General features: G+C 45.8%; 1 protein-coding gene across 4 annotated transcripts in view; it reads right to left on the reverse strand.

Annotated features, from left to right (window-relative positions):
• Window positions 1-490: 490 nt before the first annotated feature.
• Window positions 491-15,828, reverse strand: part of socs2 (suppressor of cytokine signaling 2) — a 106,950-nt gene continuing 91,612 nt past the window's right edge. For 3 of the 4 annotated variants that reach the window (XM_038810958.1, XM_038810960.1, XM_038810959.1), the window contains 2 exons: window positions 834-1,263; window positions 491-732 (listed from right to left, as the gene is read on the reverse strand). In XM_038810958.1, coding sequence (XP_038666886.1) covers window positions 687-732; window positions 834-1,263 — 476 coding nt within the window. In that variant the 3' untranslated portion in view covers window positions 491-686. Of the gene's footprint in view, window positions 1,264-15,828 lie in introns of all 4 variants that reach the window. The other variant, XM_038810961.1, reaches the window with a different exon arrangement.

Here is a 15,828-nt window from a genome sequence, read left to right on the forward strand (position 1 = left end):
CATGATAAATTGCCCTTAGTGTTGGGCGGGATTACTGGGTTATGGGGATAGGGTGTAGGTGTTGACCTTGGGTAGGGTGCTCTTTCCAAGAGCCGGTGCAGAGTCGATGGGCCGAATGGCCTCCTTCTGCACTGTAAATTCTATGATAATCCTGAATTGGAAATATATCAACCATTCCTTCACTGTTGCCGGGTCAAAATCCTGGAACTCCCCCACCCCCCCCCTAACAGCACGGTGGGTGTACCTACACCACATGGACCATAGAGGTTCAAGAAGGCACCTCACTACCTCCTTCATATGGGATGGACTAGCCAGTGTGCCCACATCCCATGAATGAATTTTAAAAGTGACAAATCTCCCCCTGTTAATAGCAAACTGCAGGCTGAGATATTTGCAAAGACACCAAATATCGACAACATAAAAGGTTGATGCAAATTTAGTGATGGTCATCAACTAGATATGTAAATTAAAACCAAGACTAACCAAAATTAAGAAATGTAATTGTGAGATTTTTTTTAATTGTTTAACATTTATTAACTTAATGTTCTGAAGCCACAACATCCAAAGAGGTCAACTCCAAGGGTAGCGTTGCTGAACGCTCCATCTCTGGAAATCTTTCCCTAAATAGGTTGCTTCAGATTGGCTCCTAATCTCGTCCAAATGGTATTCCCATCAAATCAGTTTCATCACTGAAAGCCAAGTATATCTCCTCCCTGTAACTGGCAGCAGGTTCTACAAGAAAAACAAGCAAATAAATGCTTGGGCAATTAGTTCCCTCCTAGACTTTCATTTTAAGAGAGTTTTAAATCTGATACTTATATTCCGACAAGTACTTTTTCAGTTTAGTTGGCAACGGCAGTTCATGTATCTCTCTGGTTGCTTTATGGATGGCGATACGACAGAAGTGTTGCAGAGAAGGGGTCTCAGTGTACAATGGTTTGGTCAACCAGAGCTGGATGCCTTTGTTTTGAAGAGCTAGACATCGGGTGTTCTGTAGCATCCGACATAGGACCACATAGTATTGTACCAGATTCACCACACTCTCGAACTGCTGAAGTTTGGATTTTATGAGGATTATCGAATCCAATCTGAATTTGCCATCTCGGTATTCAATTCGCAGGTTGGTTGGTCCCAGAACAGTTTTCACAGAGATGGTGAGAAAGTAGTCCCGGTGTGAACTGTCTCTTACCAGAAACGTACCTTCCGAGGCTTCTTTTAACTTCTCATTTGCTTCATTTGCCCGAAGAGCTCCCCAATACCATCCTGCAACAAGAGACAGAAAGTGTAAGTTGTACTTTGGTATTCTGCAGCTCCAGTCGTGCGTCAGCTGTAGCTCACTTGTTGGCTTCTGAGTTGGAAGGTTGTAGGTTCAAGTCCCACTGGTAGAACTTGAGCACAGAAATCGAGGCTGACACTCCAGTGTAGCACTGAGGGCATGCTGCACAGTGAGGTGCCATCCTTTGGATGCAACATTAAACTGAGGAATATGGAATGTGGAACTGTTTTGACTAAAGGGCAGGCGAGTTATCCTCAGCGTCACAAAAAACATGATCTTGTCATTATCACATTGTTGTTTGTGGATGCTTGCTGGGCACAACTTGGCTGCCGTATTTCCTACATTACAACAGTGACTACGCTTTGAAAATACTTAATTGGCTGTAAAGCACTTTGTGAGACATCCAGTGGTTGTGAAAGGCACCATATAATTTCAAGTCTTTTATCATTTGGGGCACATTATGTCTGTTTCAGTTGTCAAGGACTGGATAAAGCCCCAGAGCTCTGGGGGTCTCAGCGCCCAAGGAATGGCCGCTATCAAAATATTTGAGCCTGGCAGCTTCCAACTCAGCTCCGCAACACTCCTGAAGGACTCTGCCAACCAATGTGTGATTTCCCAACCCCTGTCCCTCCCCCACTCCCAATCTTGGAACGGACCCAAGGGGCTGTTGGCAAAAGGCAAACAGCAGATTATTAAAATGAGGCTCGAGGCCAGCTTCCATCTGTTTATTCTGCCATTAGCCACAAGCGGATAATAATCAACTCTTTACCCTATTGATTCTTGATTATAAGATATCCTTTGATATGTGACATGGTTAATACACAAGTTCCCAGTGGCCATAAGGGGATGTTAAATGGTGTGTGAGGCACAGCTAAATATTCCTCACATTTTCTGATAGATGGGTGTTGCTTCAGGAGAATTCTGTGCAGGTTTCTATACTTTGGGGAAAGGCAAAATCTTGGCTGTGATTATGATTCATTAAATCGCAACAAATTACTGCTAAAGGTTTTATTTTTGTCAATCATTGGTGTGGTTATTCTGTAAGAAGCTAAAATATTCTAAATTCCTGAAATGAAATCAATACATAATTTTCCATTTATTTTCTTCCCATGGCAGTTAATTTCCTTCATTCCATGAAGGCCTTCACTCTTTACTAGGTATAGGTTCCACAAACAGCAATTACTCTCTGACATTGTGTAGCCATTGTCTATATATGTGTGTCAATATTGGGGGTAAAAGCCACTTTAGATACAAGCAGGAAACAGGCACTGGCAGCATGGACCCTATTTCACACATGACTCAAATTTCCCTTCCACTGCCATATTCCAATGCCAAGTGTTAGCAGGCATTGTGATCTCAGAGGACATCACAGACAAGCCTGATGTTTCAGCAGTGACCTCCCCTCCCCTTCCCCCTTCCTCCTCCTCCCTCCTCCTCCTCCCTCCTCCCCTCCAGCAACTGCACTGGGCCTAGCCATATAAATACTGGGCCTATAAGAGCAGGCACGAGATTTGGAATTCTGCAGAGAGTAACTTTCATGATGACCAGATGTCCAAAAGTGTTTTACAGCCAGTCAGGTATGTTTTGATGTGTAGTTACTGTTGCAATGTAGGAAACTCAACAGCTAATTTTTCCAAAGTAAGTTCCCACAAAGAGCAATTTGACTATGACCAGATAATCTGTTGTATTTTTTCCAATTAAGGGGCAATTTAGTGTGGCCAATCCACCTATCCTGCACATCTTTTGGGTTGTGGGGGTAAAACCCATGCAGACATGGGGAGAATGCGCATACTCCACACGGACAGTCACCCAGGGCCGGGATTTGAACCCAGGTCCTCAGCGCCATAGGCAACAATGCTAACCACTGTGCCACCGTGCTGCCCCTATTGAATGATAAATATAGGCCTGGACACCGAGGAGAACGCTTCTGTCCTTCTAAATAGTGCCACTGGATATTTTATTGGACGTCTACCTCAGCAGGCAGATCGAGGTCTGAGTTTAAAGTCTCATCTGAAAGATAGTACCTCCAACAGTGCAGCACTCCCTCAGTACTGCACTGCAGTGTTAGCTTTGATTTTTGTGCTCAAGCTCTGGAGTGGGACTTGTACCAGAACCATGTGACCCAGAGGCAAGAGAGATATCAGCTGAACCACAGCTGAATGCAAAGAGATGGTGTGATGAATGCAGACATTTCTGATATATTGTGTTATATATATTTGGTGCAGTAAGGGTTAAAAGCCTGGGTTAATGGGTGTACGATGTTACGATACCCTGGGCAACTGCGCAGTCAATTTCAACCCGACTTGTCTCAGAGTCACAATACAAGTGAATTAACCAATAGTTCTTATAAAAATACTCAAAGTCTTTGGCCCTTGGCTGCCCAATAATTACAGTCAACAGGTTTGTAGGTTTAAACACAATTACTGTTTATTTATAACAAGAACTATCATGGGAAAAATGTAATAAATACAACTGGTTAACTATCACCTAACCCCCTGACTCCCACTTTAACTTCCCCACCCTCTACCCACCACACAAGGCAGACAGGCACAGAGGGGGGGAAAGGAGTGAAAATAATAAGGATGAAGATCAAAAGAGAAGAGTTTTTGCTTCAGTTGGTGGTTCTTTCTGAACGCTTTCTGATTAAAGGCTCTTGTTTACAGTCGGTAATGGTCTTCTTTGTAGAGTCACTCATTCAGGGTCCCCGAAGGTTAGAAAATACAGTACTCAGGCAATAGACTTTCTGGAGAAACACCTTGGGCTGGATTCTCCGCCGTCGGGATGCTCCATTTTGCTGGCAGCCCAGGGGTTTCCCGACGGCGTGGGGCTGCCCCACTATGGGAAACCCCATTGACCAGCCGGCGTAACAGAGCATCCCGCCGGCGTGCTGAAACAAAAATGTGGTTCGCATTCAGGGCTATACCTTTCTGGTGAGACACTTTATTTCACATCAAACCTTACTTTCAGCTTGTGGTTTGACTTCAGGCCTCTGCAGTCTCAAGAGAACGATACCCAGACTGGCTGGAGAGAGAGAGACAGCCCTCACAGTGACCTTCTGGAGAGAATTGGATATTTTTGTAGAGTGTTACATCTCTTCACCAGGCTGCCAGAACCAATACTGAAACCAAAGTGGAACCGAGGGACTCTGGAAACATTCCAGTGGGATCAGATCCAATCACCACCAGCCACATCAACCAAACTGAGTCATCGATGATGCCAGACAGTCTACAATCACTGCAGCACAGATTTCTGCTTGAATTAAAGGCACAAACCATTGCTTCCTTCTGCTTGAATGAAAGAAACAGGCAGCCTTAAAGACACATAGCCATAAATCATCCATGGATCAAAAATGTAATGGCAAAAACAACAAAAGTGGAAATAAGGAAAACAGTGATATAGGAAGGACCCTTGCAATGACTCCTGCAGTAGTGTTTTTAAAATAATCCGGGTTTGAATGTTTTGGGAACCAGGGATGCATTTAGGGCATCGTAAAACATTTTGACTAATGGAGTTTTGTTTGAATTAAGGAGGTTCCCTGTGGAGTTAATTAGATTTCAACTTGGTAAGATGATGTAATTAATGGGAGGAGCTAAGGTGCCAGGCATTTTGCAAAAAATTTTTTAGTTGAGTTTTGGATTGAGATGTGAGCAGGAATCTTGCATCCGCTGTCACTGCAGTTCAGTTAAAGATATGTCTGTAGACAGCTTAGCAGTTTCTTTCAAATCAGAACAGAATTGATGGTGGCACAGCCAGTGGTTAGCATTGCTGCCTCACAGTGCAAGGGACCCAGGTTCAATTCCAACCTTGGATGACTGTGTGGAGTTTGCGCATTCTCCCCGTGTCTGCGTGGGTTTTCTCCGGGTGCTTTGACTATTGGCCAAGTGCTAGTAAATGGGATTAGCTAGGCAGGTTGGGTGTTTTTCATGCATCGATGCAGACTCGATGGGCCTCTTCTGCACTATTATTCTGTGATTCTGTGCTCCAGTTTCCTCCCACAGACCAAGGACATGGAAGTTAAATGGATTGGCCATGATAAATTTCCCCTTAGAGTTCAAAGGTTAGGTGGGGTTATGGAGTGACAGAGATAGGGCAGGGTGCTGGCTCAGGTGGGGTGCTCTTTCGGAGAATCGGTGCAGATTCAATGGGCCAAATGGCCTCCCGCACTGTAGGGATTCTATGATTCTTTTTTTTTAATTTGGAGTACCAAATTCATTATTTCCAATTAAGGGGCAATTTAGCGTGGCCAATCCACCTACCCTGCCAATGTGGGGGGCGAAACCCACACAAACACAGGCAGAATGTGCAAACTCCGCACGGACAGTGACCCAGAGCTGGGATTGAACCTGGGACCTCGGCGCTGTGAGGCAGCAGTGCTAACCACTGTGCTGCCCCCGGGATTCTATGATTCTGATTGTGTGATTAGAAGGTGAACTGAAAGAAGCTGAGAAATAGCTCCTGAAGAAATACAGCCAGTGTTTCTTTTTTAAAATAGATTTAGAGTACCCAATTCATTTTTTTCAAGTAAGGGGCAATTTAGTGTGGCCAATCCACCTACCCTGCACATCTTTTGGGTTGTGGGGGCGAAACCCACGCAAACACTGGGAGAATGTGCAAACTCCACATGGACAGTGACCCAGAGCCGGAATCGAACCTGGGACCTCGGCGCCATGAGGCAGCAGCACTAACCACTGCAGCACCGTGCTGCCCCAGCCAGTGTTTCTGCATGGTTCTGGTCTTTCCTTTAATGCAGTGTTAAAAGATCTCTCCTTCTCAAAGTAGATTATCGAGACATCTTTGTTAAGCAAATTTTCCTGAGTGCTAACTGTATTTGAAAGTGGATTGGGATCGGAGATGGTTTTGTTGTTTGAGTGAGAATAAAGATAGCAGTTAAGGGTTATTGTGCTCATGTATTGATTATCATTTTTAAGGGGTAATTGTAACCTATTTTCTTGTGTTATGTTAAATATATTTTGATATTGAGTTAGTAATAAAGTTTGTTTTAATATACCAGATCACTGTTTTATGTGAAATCAGGCCTGGAGCAAGGTAACCTTTCCTCACAGTCTTACAAAATTAAAATAAAATATTGGGTTTCCTGTCCAGTACCCTAGCCACTGTTGGGTTCTGATCCGGGATTGTAATAATGGGTCAAACCACAGCTTCAGGCAGATGACCTGATTTATTCTCATTCCATCAATTTTAGGCCTAACAAAGGAGACAAGGTTTAATTTCTGACCCAACATATGTGATATCATTCCACCTGTGAACTAGATGGCTATTAACTCTTATGATGGGAATACAATCACATTCCAATTTTTAACTTTCCACACAGATGAACCTCAGTATTTTACAATGTATGTTGCTTCGCATTCATCAATTCCACGCTTCAGTGGCTGTTTTGGGTCAAAATGATATCCATGCCATGCTGGACACTATTTTGATGAGGTGCTTAAGATGCACAATGGATGCATGATCCCAAAACATGGAGGGTAGGCAAATCATGCGTTAGTCATGTGATGCTGATTTCAAATGAGCGCCACCATTTCTAAACTCAGCAGTCCTATTAGTATCCTCGACACTCACACAGCTGAACATGTATCAGCCACAGGGACTATCCCTATTTACAGTGGCGCTTTGTAAAGGGAAGCATATTAGCACAGTGGGTAGCACTGTTGCTTCACAGCGCCAGGATACCGGGTTTGATTCCCGGCTTGGGTCACTGTCTGTCTGTGCAGAGTTTGCACGTTCTCCCTGTGCGTGGGTTTCCCCCAGGTGCTCCGGTTTCCTCCCACAAGTCCCGAAAGACGTGCTGTTAGGTGAATTGGACATTCTGAATTCTCCCTCTGTGTACCCGAACAGGCAACGGAATATGGCGACTAGGGGCTTTTCACAGTAACTTAATTGCAGTGTTAATGTAAGCCTATTTGTGACAATAAAGATTATTATTAAAGTTATTATTAATTGCTTTTGGGTTAGTTTCTGATTGATTTTTACGGACTATTACTTGAGTTTGTTGAAGTTAGGGCAGCACGGTGGCCTAGTGGTTAGCACAACCGCTTCACGGCGCTGAGGTCCCAGGTTCGATCCCGGCTCTGGGTCACTGTCCGTGTGGAGTTTGCACATTCTCCCCGTGTCTGCGTGGGTTTCGCCCCCACAACCCAAAAATGTGCAGAGTAGGTGGATTGGCCACGCTAAATTGCCCATTAATTGGAAAAAATAATTGGGTAATCTAAATTTATATAAAAAAAAAAAAAGTTTGTTGAAGTTTTGGGTGCTTTTACTGTTATTTAAAGTTACTGAAGTTTTCAGCGAGAGGAGTTGCACATGGCAAAGGCCTTAGTTCTGACTTCAAGGATTCTGCTCAGGCCGCTTACTGTCCATCACGAATGCAGTAGTTACCATCCCCCTTTAACCTGCAGTGTGACAGGGAGATTGAGCAGAGGTGATGGAGAGGACGACCCCAGCACTGAAAGCCATGGTTGGATTTTATGGCTGTCAGGCAAATACTTGCCTGAAGTTGGGGCTACGGCTCCTCCGAGAGCTGTCAGTCAATCAGAGAAACAGCAGATCTTCAGTCCCAGCCACCGGGAGCAGGAACTCTTGGGATAGATCTCTCAAAAGGTCAACAGAATGAGCCACAGAGCTTCTTCATGGGCTATAAATTTCTGTGACTCCAAATTATTTTCTGTGATGCAATTTGATTGAACGTGCAACACTTAAGGACTGAAATGTATGTGCAGCATTTAATGAGTACAAGATTATGAACACAAAAGTAATCCACTGACTTGAAAGCCTGGTCCTCACTTATTTGCCACTTTTTCAATAAATGTGTTGTAGACTGTTCTTTTTGTAAATAAATTTACCAGAGTACCCATTTTATTTTCCCAATTAAGGGGCAATTTAGCATGGCCAATCCACCTAACCTGCACATCTTTGGGTTGTGGGACTGAAACCCACAGAGACAGGGGAGCATGTGCAAACACCACGCAGTCAGTGACCCGAGGCCGGGATAGAACCTGGGTCCTCAGCGCCATAGGCAGCAGTGCTAACCACTGCACCATCGTGCCATCCCTAACTGTATACTGTTCTAGGGCAGTGTTTTTCAAACTTTTTTCCCAGGGACCCATTTTTACCAACCAGCCAACCTTCGGGACCCACCCTGGTCAATCTTTGCGACCAGCGCCGGCCCTAGGGTTGCTGGCGCCCCGGGCAAGCTGAACTTAGGCGCCCTTGGGGGGGGGGGGGGGGGGCGGACCCGGAGGGGGGGCGGGGGGGGGCGGACCCGAGGGCGGGGCGGCGGGGGCGGACCCGAGGGCGGGGCGGCGGGGGCGGACCCGAAGGGGGGGCGGACCCGAGGGCGGGGCGGGGGGGCGGACCCGAAGGGGGGGCGGACCCGAGGGCGGGGCGGGGGGGCGGACCCGAGCGGGGGGCGAGGGGGGGGGGGTGGGGGTGGCGGACCGAGCGGGGGGGGCGGACCGAGCGGGGGGGGGGCGGGCCGAGCGGGGGGGGGTGGACCGAGCGCGGGGGGCCGCCCTAGGGCGGCCACCGCGCATGCGCTGGTTGGCACCGGCCCAACTGCGCATGCGCGGGATCCGAGTCTCTGGCGCCCCCTAGCACATGGCGCCCCGGGCGACTGCCCGAGTTGCCGGTGCCTTGAGCCGGCCCTGTTTGCGACCCACGCCGGCTGACTGTCATGACCCACGCTGGCCGACCTTCAAAACCCATGCCAGCCGACTTTCGCGACCTATGCCACCCAAACTTCGTGACCCACCACTTTCACTTACCTTTAATGCGACAGGTGAGGCTACTTAGCCCTCACTATCTCACATGCTTTGTCACTCAATGTTACATTTCTGTATGGGTTGTTCATCAGAGGTCCTGGAGCTCACACCACCACTGCTGTGTCCTGTTGTAGACCCACCTGAACTGTTCACACCAGCACTGCTTTGTCCTGCTGTGGACCCTCCTGATAGCTCACACCAGCACTGCTTTGTCTTGCTGTGGATTCTCCTGAGTCCCCCTCTCCAGCAGGTTTAGTTGTGAGATCCTGGCCTGTTTGTGTCTCCGCCCTCTCTTTCCTATTACACAACAGTCCATTTTAAATTTTGCCCTCCTGTTGCTTGTTTGCTACTGACAAAATGGAAGAATGACTATCGCACCCAGAGCACGTGATGTCACTGTTCGGGGTGTGTCACCTGCTCTCTGCCTCGCTTCAGGCAAAAGACTGAATTGAATTTAAAAAAAAATCTTCTCCTGGGTCAGCGTGCTGACCACAGGAGGGGGCAGTGTTTCTCGCTGGGCTCTGGGCCTATGTACTGATGAGTGGGCACACATGTGCAGCGCGCCGCATTCTGAAAGCCGGTCGCAGCTGCTGCAGCCATTGCGCATTAATTCCCGCAATTGGGAACGCTGTGTTGGATGGCTCCACGAACCTCCCGACACCAGCCGGTGACTCACCCGCGACCCCGACTTTGCAAATGACTGTTCTAGGGTACAACACAGAAATGTTATTGTCAACCATAGTGACTTTGTGACAAATAAGAAGGAGGAACTCTGATGCTATGCCTAGATTTTAAAAAAACACATAAGTGAAGTAGACTGATGAATAAAAATCTGAGCTGCAATGCTGGCAAAATGCAGACTTTGCTAAAATATTTCCAATATATTAGAACTATTGGCTGTTTTAAAATCCTTGAATTGAAAAATGAATGGATATTTTCAGCTTGTTGGATTAATGAGGTCTTTTGAGTTCACAAGCATTTTGTTTGGGAAAAGAAAGAATGCGTACCGTTCGATAATAATGCTGTATTTTTATTGTCTGTGGTACATTTGACAAACAACAATTTGCGAAAACATTTAACTCAACTTTTTTCTTCTGTGTTCAAGGATGAAATAAAACATTTTTTTTCTATTATTCTTTGTTTTGGTGCACTTTTGAAGGAATGTTTTTGTTTATCTTATGTGGGTTGATCTATTGTCCTGATCTCTTTAGAAAACCTTTTGTATATAATTCAGATGGTTCAAGTTTGCGGTAGCTGTGTATCTCTGTATAGTAAAATCGTGATGAGTCAAACGCGGATGACACAAAATTCCAGTCAAACAAAGTTGTCAACCAATCCTGCTGGCAAAATTGCAAACCTCATAGGTTAGGGATTCCCAAACTGGGCTCGGTGAAGCCAAAGATTCCCAATGTTCCGTGGAAGTGCAGGATGATTCCATTTGCCCAATCAGAGGCTGGCTTCTGCAATGAGTGAGTGTGAGAACGATGTGTGTGAGAGTGGGTTAGTGAGTCAGTGAGTGTGAGAGAGATGAGAGTGAATGAGTGTGAGAGAAAGATGAGAATGTGTGAGTGAATGTAAGAAATATAAGACCATAAGACATAGGAGCAGAATTAGACCATTTGGCCCATCGAGTCTGCTCCGCCATTCAATCATGTCTGATATTTTTCTCATCCCCATCCTCCTGACTTCTCCCCATAAGCCCGGATCCCCTTACTAATCAAGAACCGATCTATCTCTGTCTTAAAGAAACCCAGTGATTTGGTCTCCACAGCCTTCTGCGGCAATGAGTTCCACAGATTCACCACTCTCTGGCTGAAGAAATTCCTCCTCATCTCAGTTTTAAAGGAGTGTCCCATCAGTCTGAGGCTGTGCCCCTAGATTCTAGTTTCTCCTATTAGTGGAAACATTCTCTCCATGTCCACTGTATCTAGGCCTCTCGGTAAGTGTAAGAGAGATGACAGTGATTGTGAGGGATGAGAGAGCGAGTGTGAGAGATGAGAGAGCAAGTGTTAAGAGGATGAGTGTGAGTTTGAGAGGTGTGAGTGAGTGTGTGAGAGAGAGATGAGTCAGTGAGAGAGATAGGAGAGCGAGTGTGAGAGTGAGATATGAGCGAGTGTGAGAGATGCGAAAGTGTGAGAGATGAGAGTAAGTGTGAGAGATGAGAGTGAGTGTGAGAGATAAGAGTAGAGATATGAGAATGAGTGAGTGAGAGATGAGAGTGAATGTGTGAGAGATGAGTGAGAGAAATGAGTGAGTGTGAGAGATGAGGGTGTGTGTGTGTGAGAGAGATGAGGGTGAGAGTGTGTGCGATGTGAGTGAGTGTGTTTGTGAGATGAACATGAATGTTTGAGAGAGATTAGACTGAGTGTGTGAAAGATGAGAGTGAGAGAAATGAGTGAATGTGAGAGATGAGAGTGAATGTGTGAGAGATGAGAGTGAGAGATGAGAGTGAATGTGTGAGAGATGAGAGTGAGAGAAATGAGTGAGTGTGAGAGATGAGGGTGTGTGTGTTTGAGAGAGATGAGGGTGAGAGTGTGTGCAATGTGAGTGAGTGTGTTTGTGAGATGAACATGAATGAGTGTGTGAGAGAGATGAATTTGTGTGTGTCTGATATGAGAATCCAGCATTCCAGCAGAACTCTTCCCATTTGAACCACAGGAACAGCATCGCTTCCCGCATTAAAAATGACAAAAGGTAAGAACTAATTAGGTTTTTTAATATGAGTACTTTTTAATTGTAGTAAATGTATAAATATAAGAAATAGAAAGAACTAATACAAACATAAGTTTGTATGTTAATATCCATTGTGCAAAAATAATCATTTTTTTGTGGTTTGGTGCTTCAACGCAACAAGAGTGTTTCACAGGGTTTCCTCCCGTACGTGGTCAAAAGGGTTCTGTGCTAGAAAAGGTTGGGTAACCCAGTATTAAAATGATGCCCATGATAGGCTGAAATTCCAGATGGTAACTCCACATTAACTGACCTTATTTTAGCTTATCATATGACCACACTAACTAATCAGAACAGAGAGTTAGAGCACATGAGATTCCAAAACATAGACCGCAGTGAAAGTCAACATCGAGATCTCCCTGTGACAGGACGTGCAAAGACTGTCAGTGGGATTCTTCATTCCTGAGACTAAGTGTTGATGCTGAGCAGGATTTGTGGACTTCCACGACAGCCAAACTGGCGCCGCACCTGGACCGATTCAACGACAGTTAAGGGGCTAGCACCAGCTAGCGATCGAATCCAATGACAAACGGTGCGGGATTCGCCGGGTCCGTGATTGACACTTGGGAGGCTGACAAGCTGCAGCCGCATATACACACTTCACTCGCCACACCCACCAACCCAGCTAACAAGATGGCATTAGTTGCGCTGGAGCATGCCCATCCCGCTGATGGATTGGCTGGGGCCAGAGGACACCTAGTGCCTTGTGGGGTGGCCTAAGGGGGCACCCATATGACCTGTGGCCCCAAGTTCACAGTGGGCAGTCAGCGGCGCTTGCAGCTGCATGGCTGCCCTGCAGAAAGAGGCAATGGTGGTCTGTGCTCATTAATTAGAACTACATATGGTGTCTTCTTTAGATTCAGGGCAATATTGGGATGATAACTGGACAGTTGGTAGCTTGGTGCTGCTGCTGTGACTTTCCAGGAGTCTTTTGAAAATGCCAATATGAGACTCTGTATCAGTGCTGACCAATGTAATAGCGCAAAGGGAAAGATTTGGAGCTATGTTTGACCAGTTTAATAATAGTAATAATCACTTATTGTCACAAGTAGGCTTCAATGAAGTTACTGTGAAAAGCCCCTAGTTGCCACATTCCGGTGCCTATTCGGGGAGGCCGGTACGGGAATCGAACCCGTGCTGCTGGCCTTGTTCTGCATTACAAGACAGCTGTTTAGCCCACTGTGCTAAACCAGCCCCTAATTCATGCATGGGAAATTCCTTGGGAGTTCAAATTCCAGGTCCTGTTCCATCCATGGGTAGATCGGCAGAGTGGGAATGCTGGCCATTGGTATGAACATAGAACATAGAATTTACAGTGCAGAAGGAGGCCATTCGGCCCATCGAGTCTGCACTGGCTCTTGGAAAGAGCACCCTACCCCCTACCCAAGGTCAACACCTCCACCCTATCCCCATAACTCAGTAACCCCACCCAACACTAAGGGCAATTTTGGACACTAAGGGCAATTTAGCATGGCCAATCCACCTAACCCGCACATCTTTGGACTGTGGGAGGAAACCGGAGCACCCGGAGGAAACCCATGCACACACAGGGAGGATGTGCAGACTCCGCACAGACAGTGACCCAGGCCGGAATTGAACCTGGGACCCTGGAGCTGTGAAGCGATTGTGCTATCCACAATGCTACCGTGCTGCCCGTATCCATGTATACCCACATCTTCCCAGGACCAGAGGGCATCAGCATGTTCAGCAGAGGCATATCATGCCTATAAGGGTATACCACCATTACTTACCCCAATCCACTGTCAGGAGCGGGGTGCGGTGCACTGCTAGGCTATTAATCTTAATTCATGTTCAACAAAATGTAGAACACATTGAATTCTGAAGCAAACAGGAAAAATTTATCACCTTGTGTGTCATTGAGAGCTAAAAAATGTAAACATAATTGCTGACATCAACAAGTGAGTGAGAGAGAGAGGAAGGAGCAGATAGGCAGATTGGCCCAGACATTTTGACCACATGCCGTTCAGGGATGGGGTCATTGACCCATTTCACAGATATCCATGCCGCAGTCCTGTCTGGACATTAGATTAACTCCTTGTTGCTCCATGGAAGGGGGGGGGGGAGGGAGGGGGGGAGATCAGGCTGATGAAGATCATCGTCCAGTGATATCTTGTTGCTGGTTCCCCCATGGTCGGTCACACACTGAGCTGCATAATCCATACATTGACCCTCGGGGTCCAGATATCATTCTTATAAATCTATGCGCCACTCCCTTCAAAGCCAGTCTATCCTTTCTAAGGTGTGGTGCCCAGAACCGCTCACAATACTCCAGTTGTGATCTAACCAGGGTTTTGTATTGCTGAAGCACAACTGCTATTCCCTTGTATTCCAGTCCTGTCGAAATAAAGAATTTCTACAGCCTTTCTGATTATTTCCTGCTCCTGTTCATGAGATTTATTTTGATTGTTTCCTGGGATGTGGATGTCACAGGCAAGGCCAGCATTTGCAGCCCATCTCGTAATAGCCTTTTAATGAGCTATGTACTTGGACCCCCAAGGGTCATTTGATCTCCACTGCCTCAGGCTTTTCAACATTTGGGCACATGGGAACAGGAGTAGACCTTTCAGTCCCTTGAACCTATCCCTGCCATTCAATGAGATCATGGCTGGTCTGTGACCTTGCTCCATATACCTGTCTTTGGCCATATGCCTTAATGCCATTGCTTGACAAAAATTTATATATCTCAGATTTAAATTTAACTGACCTAGCATCCATTGCAGTTTGTGGGAGAGAGTTCCAAACTTCGATCACCCTTTGTGTGTAGAAGTTCTTCCTAACATCTCTCCTGAATGCTCTGGCCTTGATTTTTAGACTATGTCCCCCTAGTTCTGCAATCTCCAGCCAGTAGAAACAGTTAATCTTTATCTACCCTGTCTTTCCCTGTTAATACCTTGAAGGCTTTAATCAGATCACCCCTTAACCATCTAAATTCTAGAGAAAACAGGCCTCATTTGGATAAGCTCTCTTCATAACTAGACCCCTGAAGTCCAGTATTATTGTTCCATCATTTCAGGTCCAACGTCGACATTGAAGTGATTTGCTACAGTTTTGTCCATTCATTCCAATGTCCAGCTCCATCTCACACCTTCTCTGCTTTTCATTTCGCTCTTTTAGAAACTTTAAAAGCAAGTCGCGCTGGAGTCGAAGGTTAACTGTTTCTCTGCAGACGCCTGGTACACTCTGCTTTTCTTTCAGATTTCCAGCATCCGCAGTATTTTGCTTTTATACTGTTGTAACAATAAAACAGCCTGTGCCAGAAACAAACCTTGGGTTTTCAACGGGCAAGTTTCACCTCCACGTTTAACGTGGTGAAGAGGTGAGCGGATTTCTGAAGCTACTTTGTGGCTGCCTAAAGGAAACCAGCAGACTGACATTACAAGCCACGGGAAACTGACATATCCCAGAATAGTGTCGGCGTCCTGTACTTCCCTAACAAAGGGAATTTCCAAGGAAATAGTTAAAAGAGGTCCATTCTTTTTTTTTAAAAAGAAATATTGACGCATCTGAAGTTCGTGGTGAGGAATGTATCTGCTGCATACACAGTTTGAAGTTCTTGGCTGCTATCACAGCTGGGGAAAGTAAGATATTCCGTCCAGCTCTTCTCTCCCCCGATCAGATGGATTTCCCTAAAGCAACATATCTACTTATTCATAACGGAATAATAGAAACTGACAACAGAGGGGAGTAATTCACATCTGCAGCTGCTCCCTGAGATATCTAGGCGCCCAGCCCCTCCGCTTCTCAATGTTTTCCTGCCCAGTATTTATCCAAGGTTCTTCAGATTCTGCTTCCAACCCCTTCCAGGGAATTGTTTTAAAAATGGCAATCACAGGCACTGTTCCCTTTGGGAATATTTAATGTTCATCGAATGTATTTTTAAGTGGATTCACAATGATTTTGACGGGAAAATGATCGACCCAAATTCCTTCATAGACCAGGACGGGGGCCTCGTTGTTTCAGCAGTCTGTGCAACTTTTCAACATCTTGTTTAATGTTATATGTGAAAATATCAAAGCAACG

Source organism: Scyliorhinus canicula, chromosome 11, assembly GCF_902713615.1.
Source record: "Scyliorhinus canicula chromosome 11, sScyCan1.1, whole genome shotgun sequence".
In the NCBI taxonomy this organism is placed as follows: Eukaryota; Metazoa; Chordata; class Chondrichthyes; order Carcharhiniformes; family Scyliorhinidae; genus Scyliorhinus; species Scyliorhinus canicula.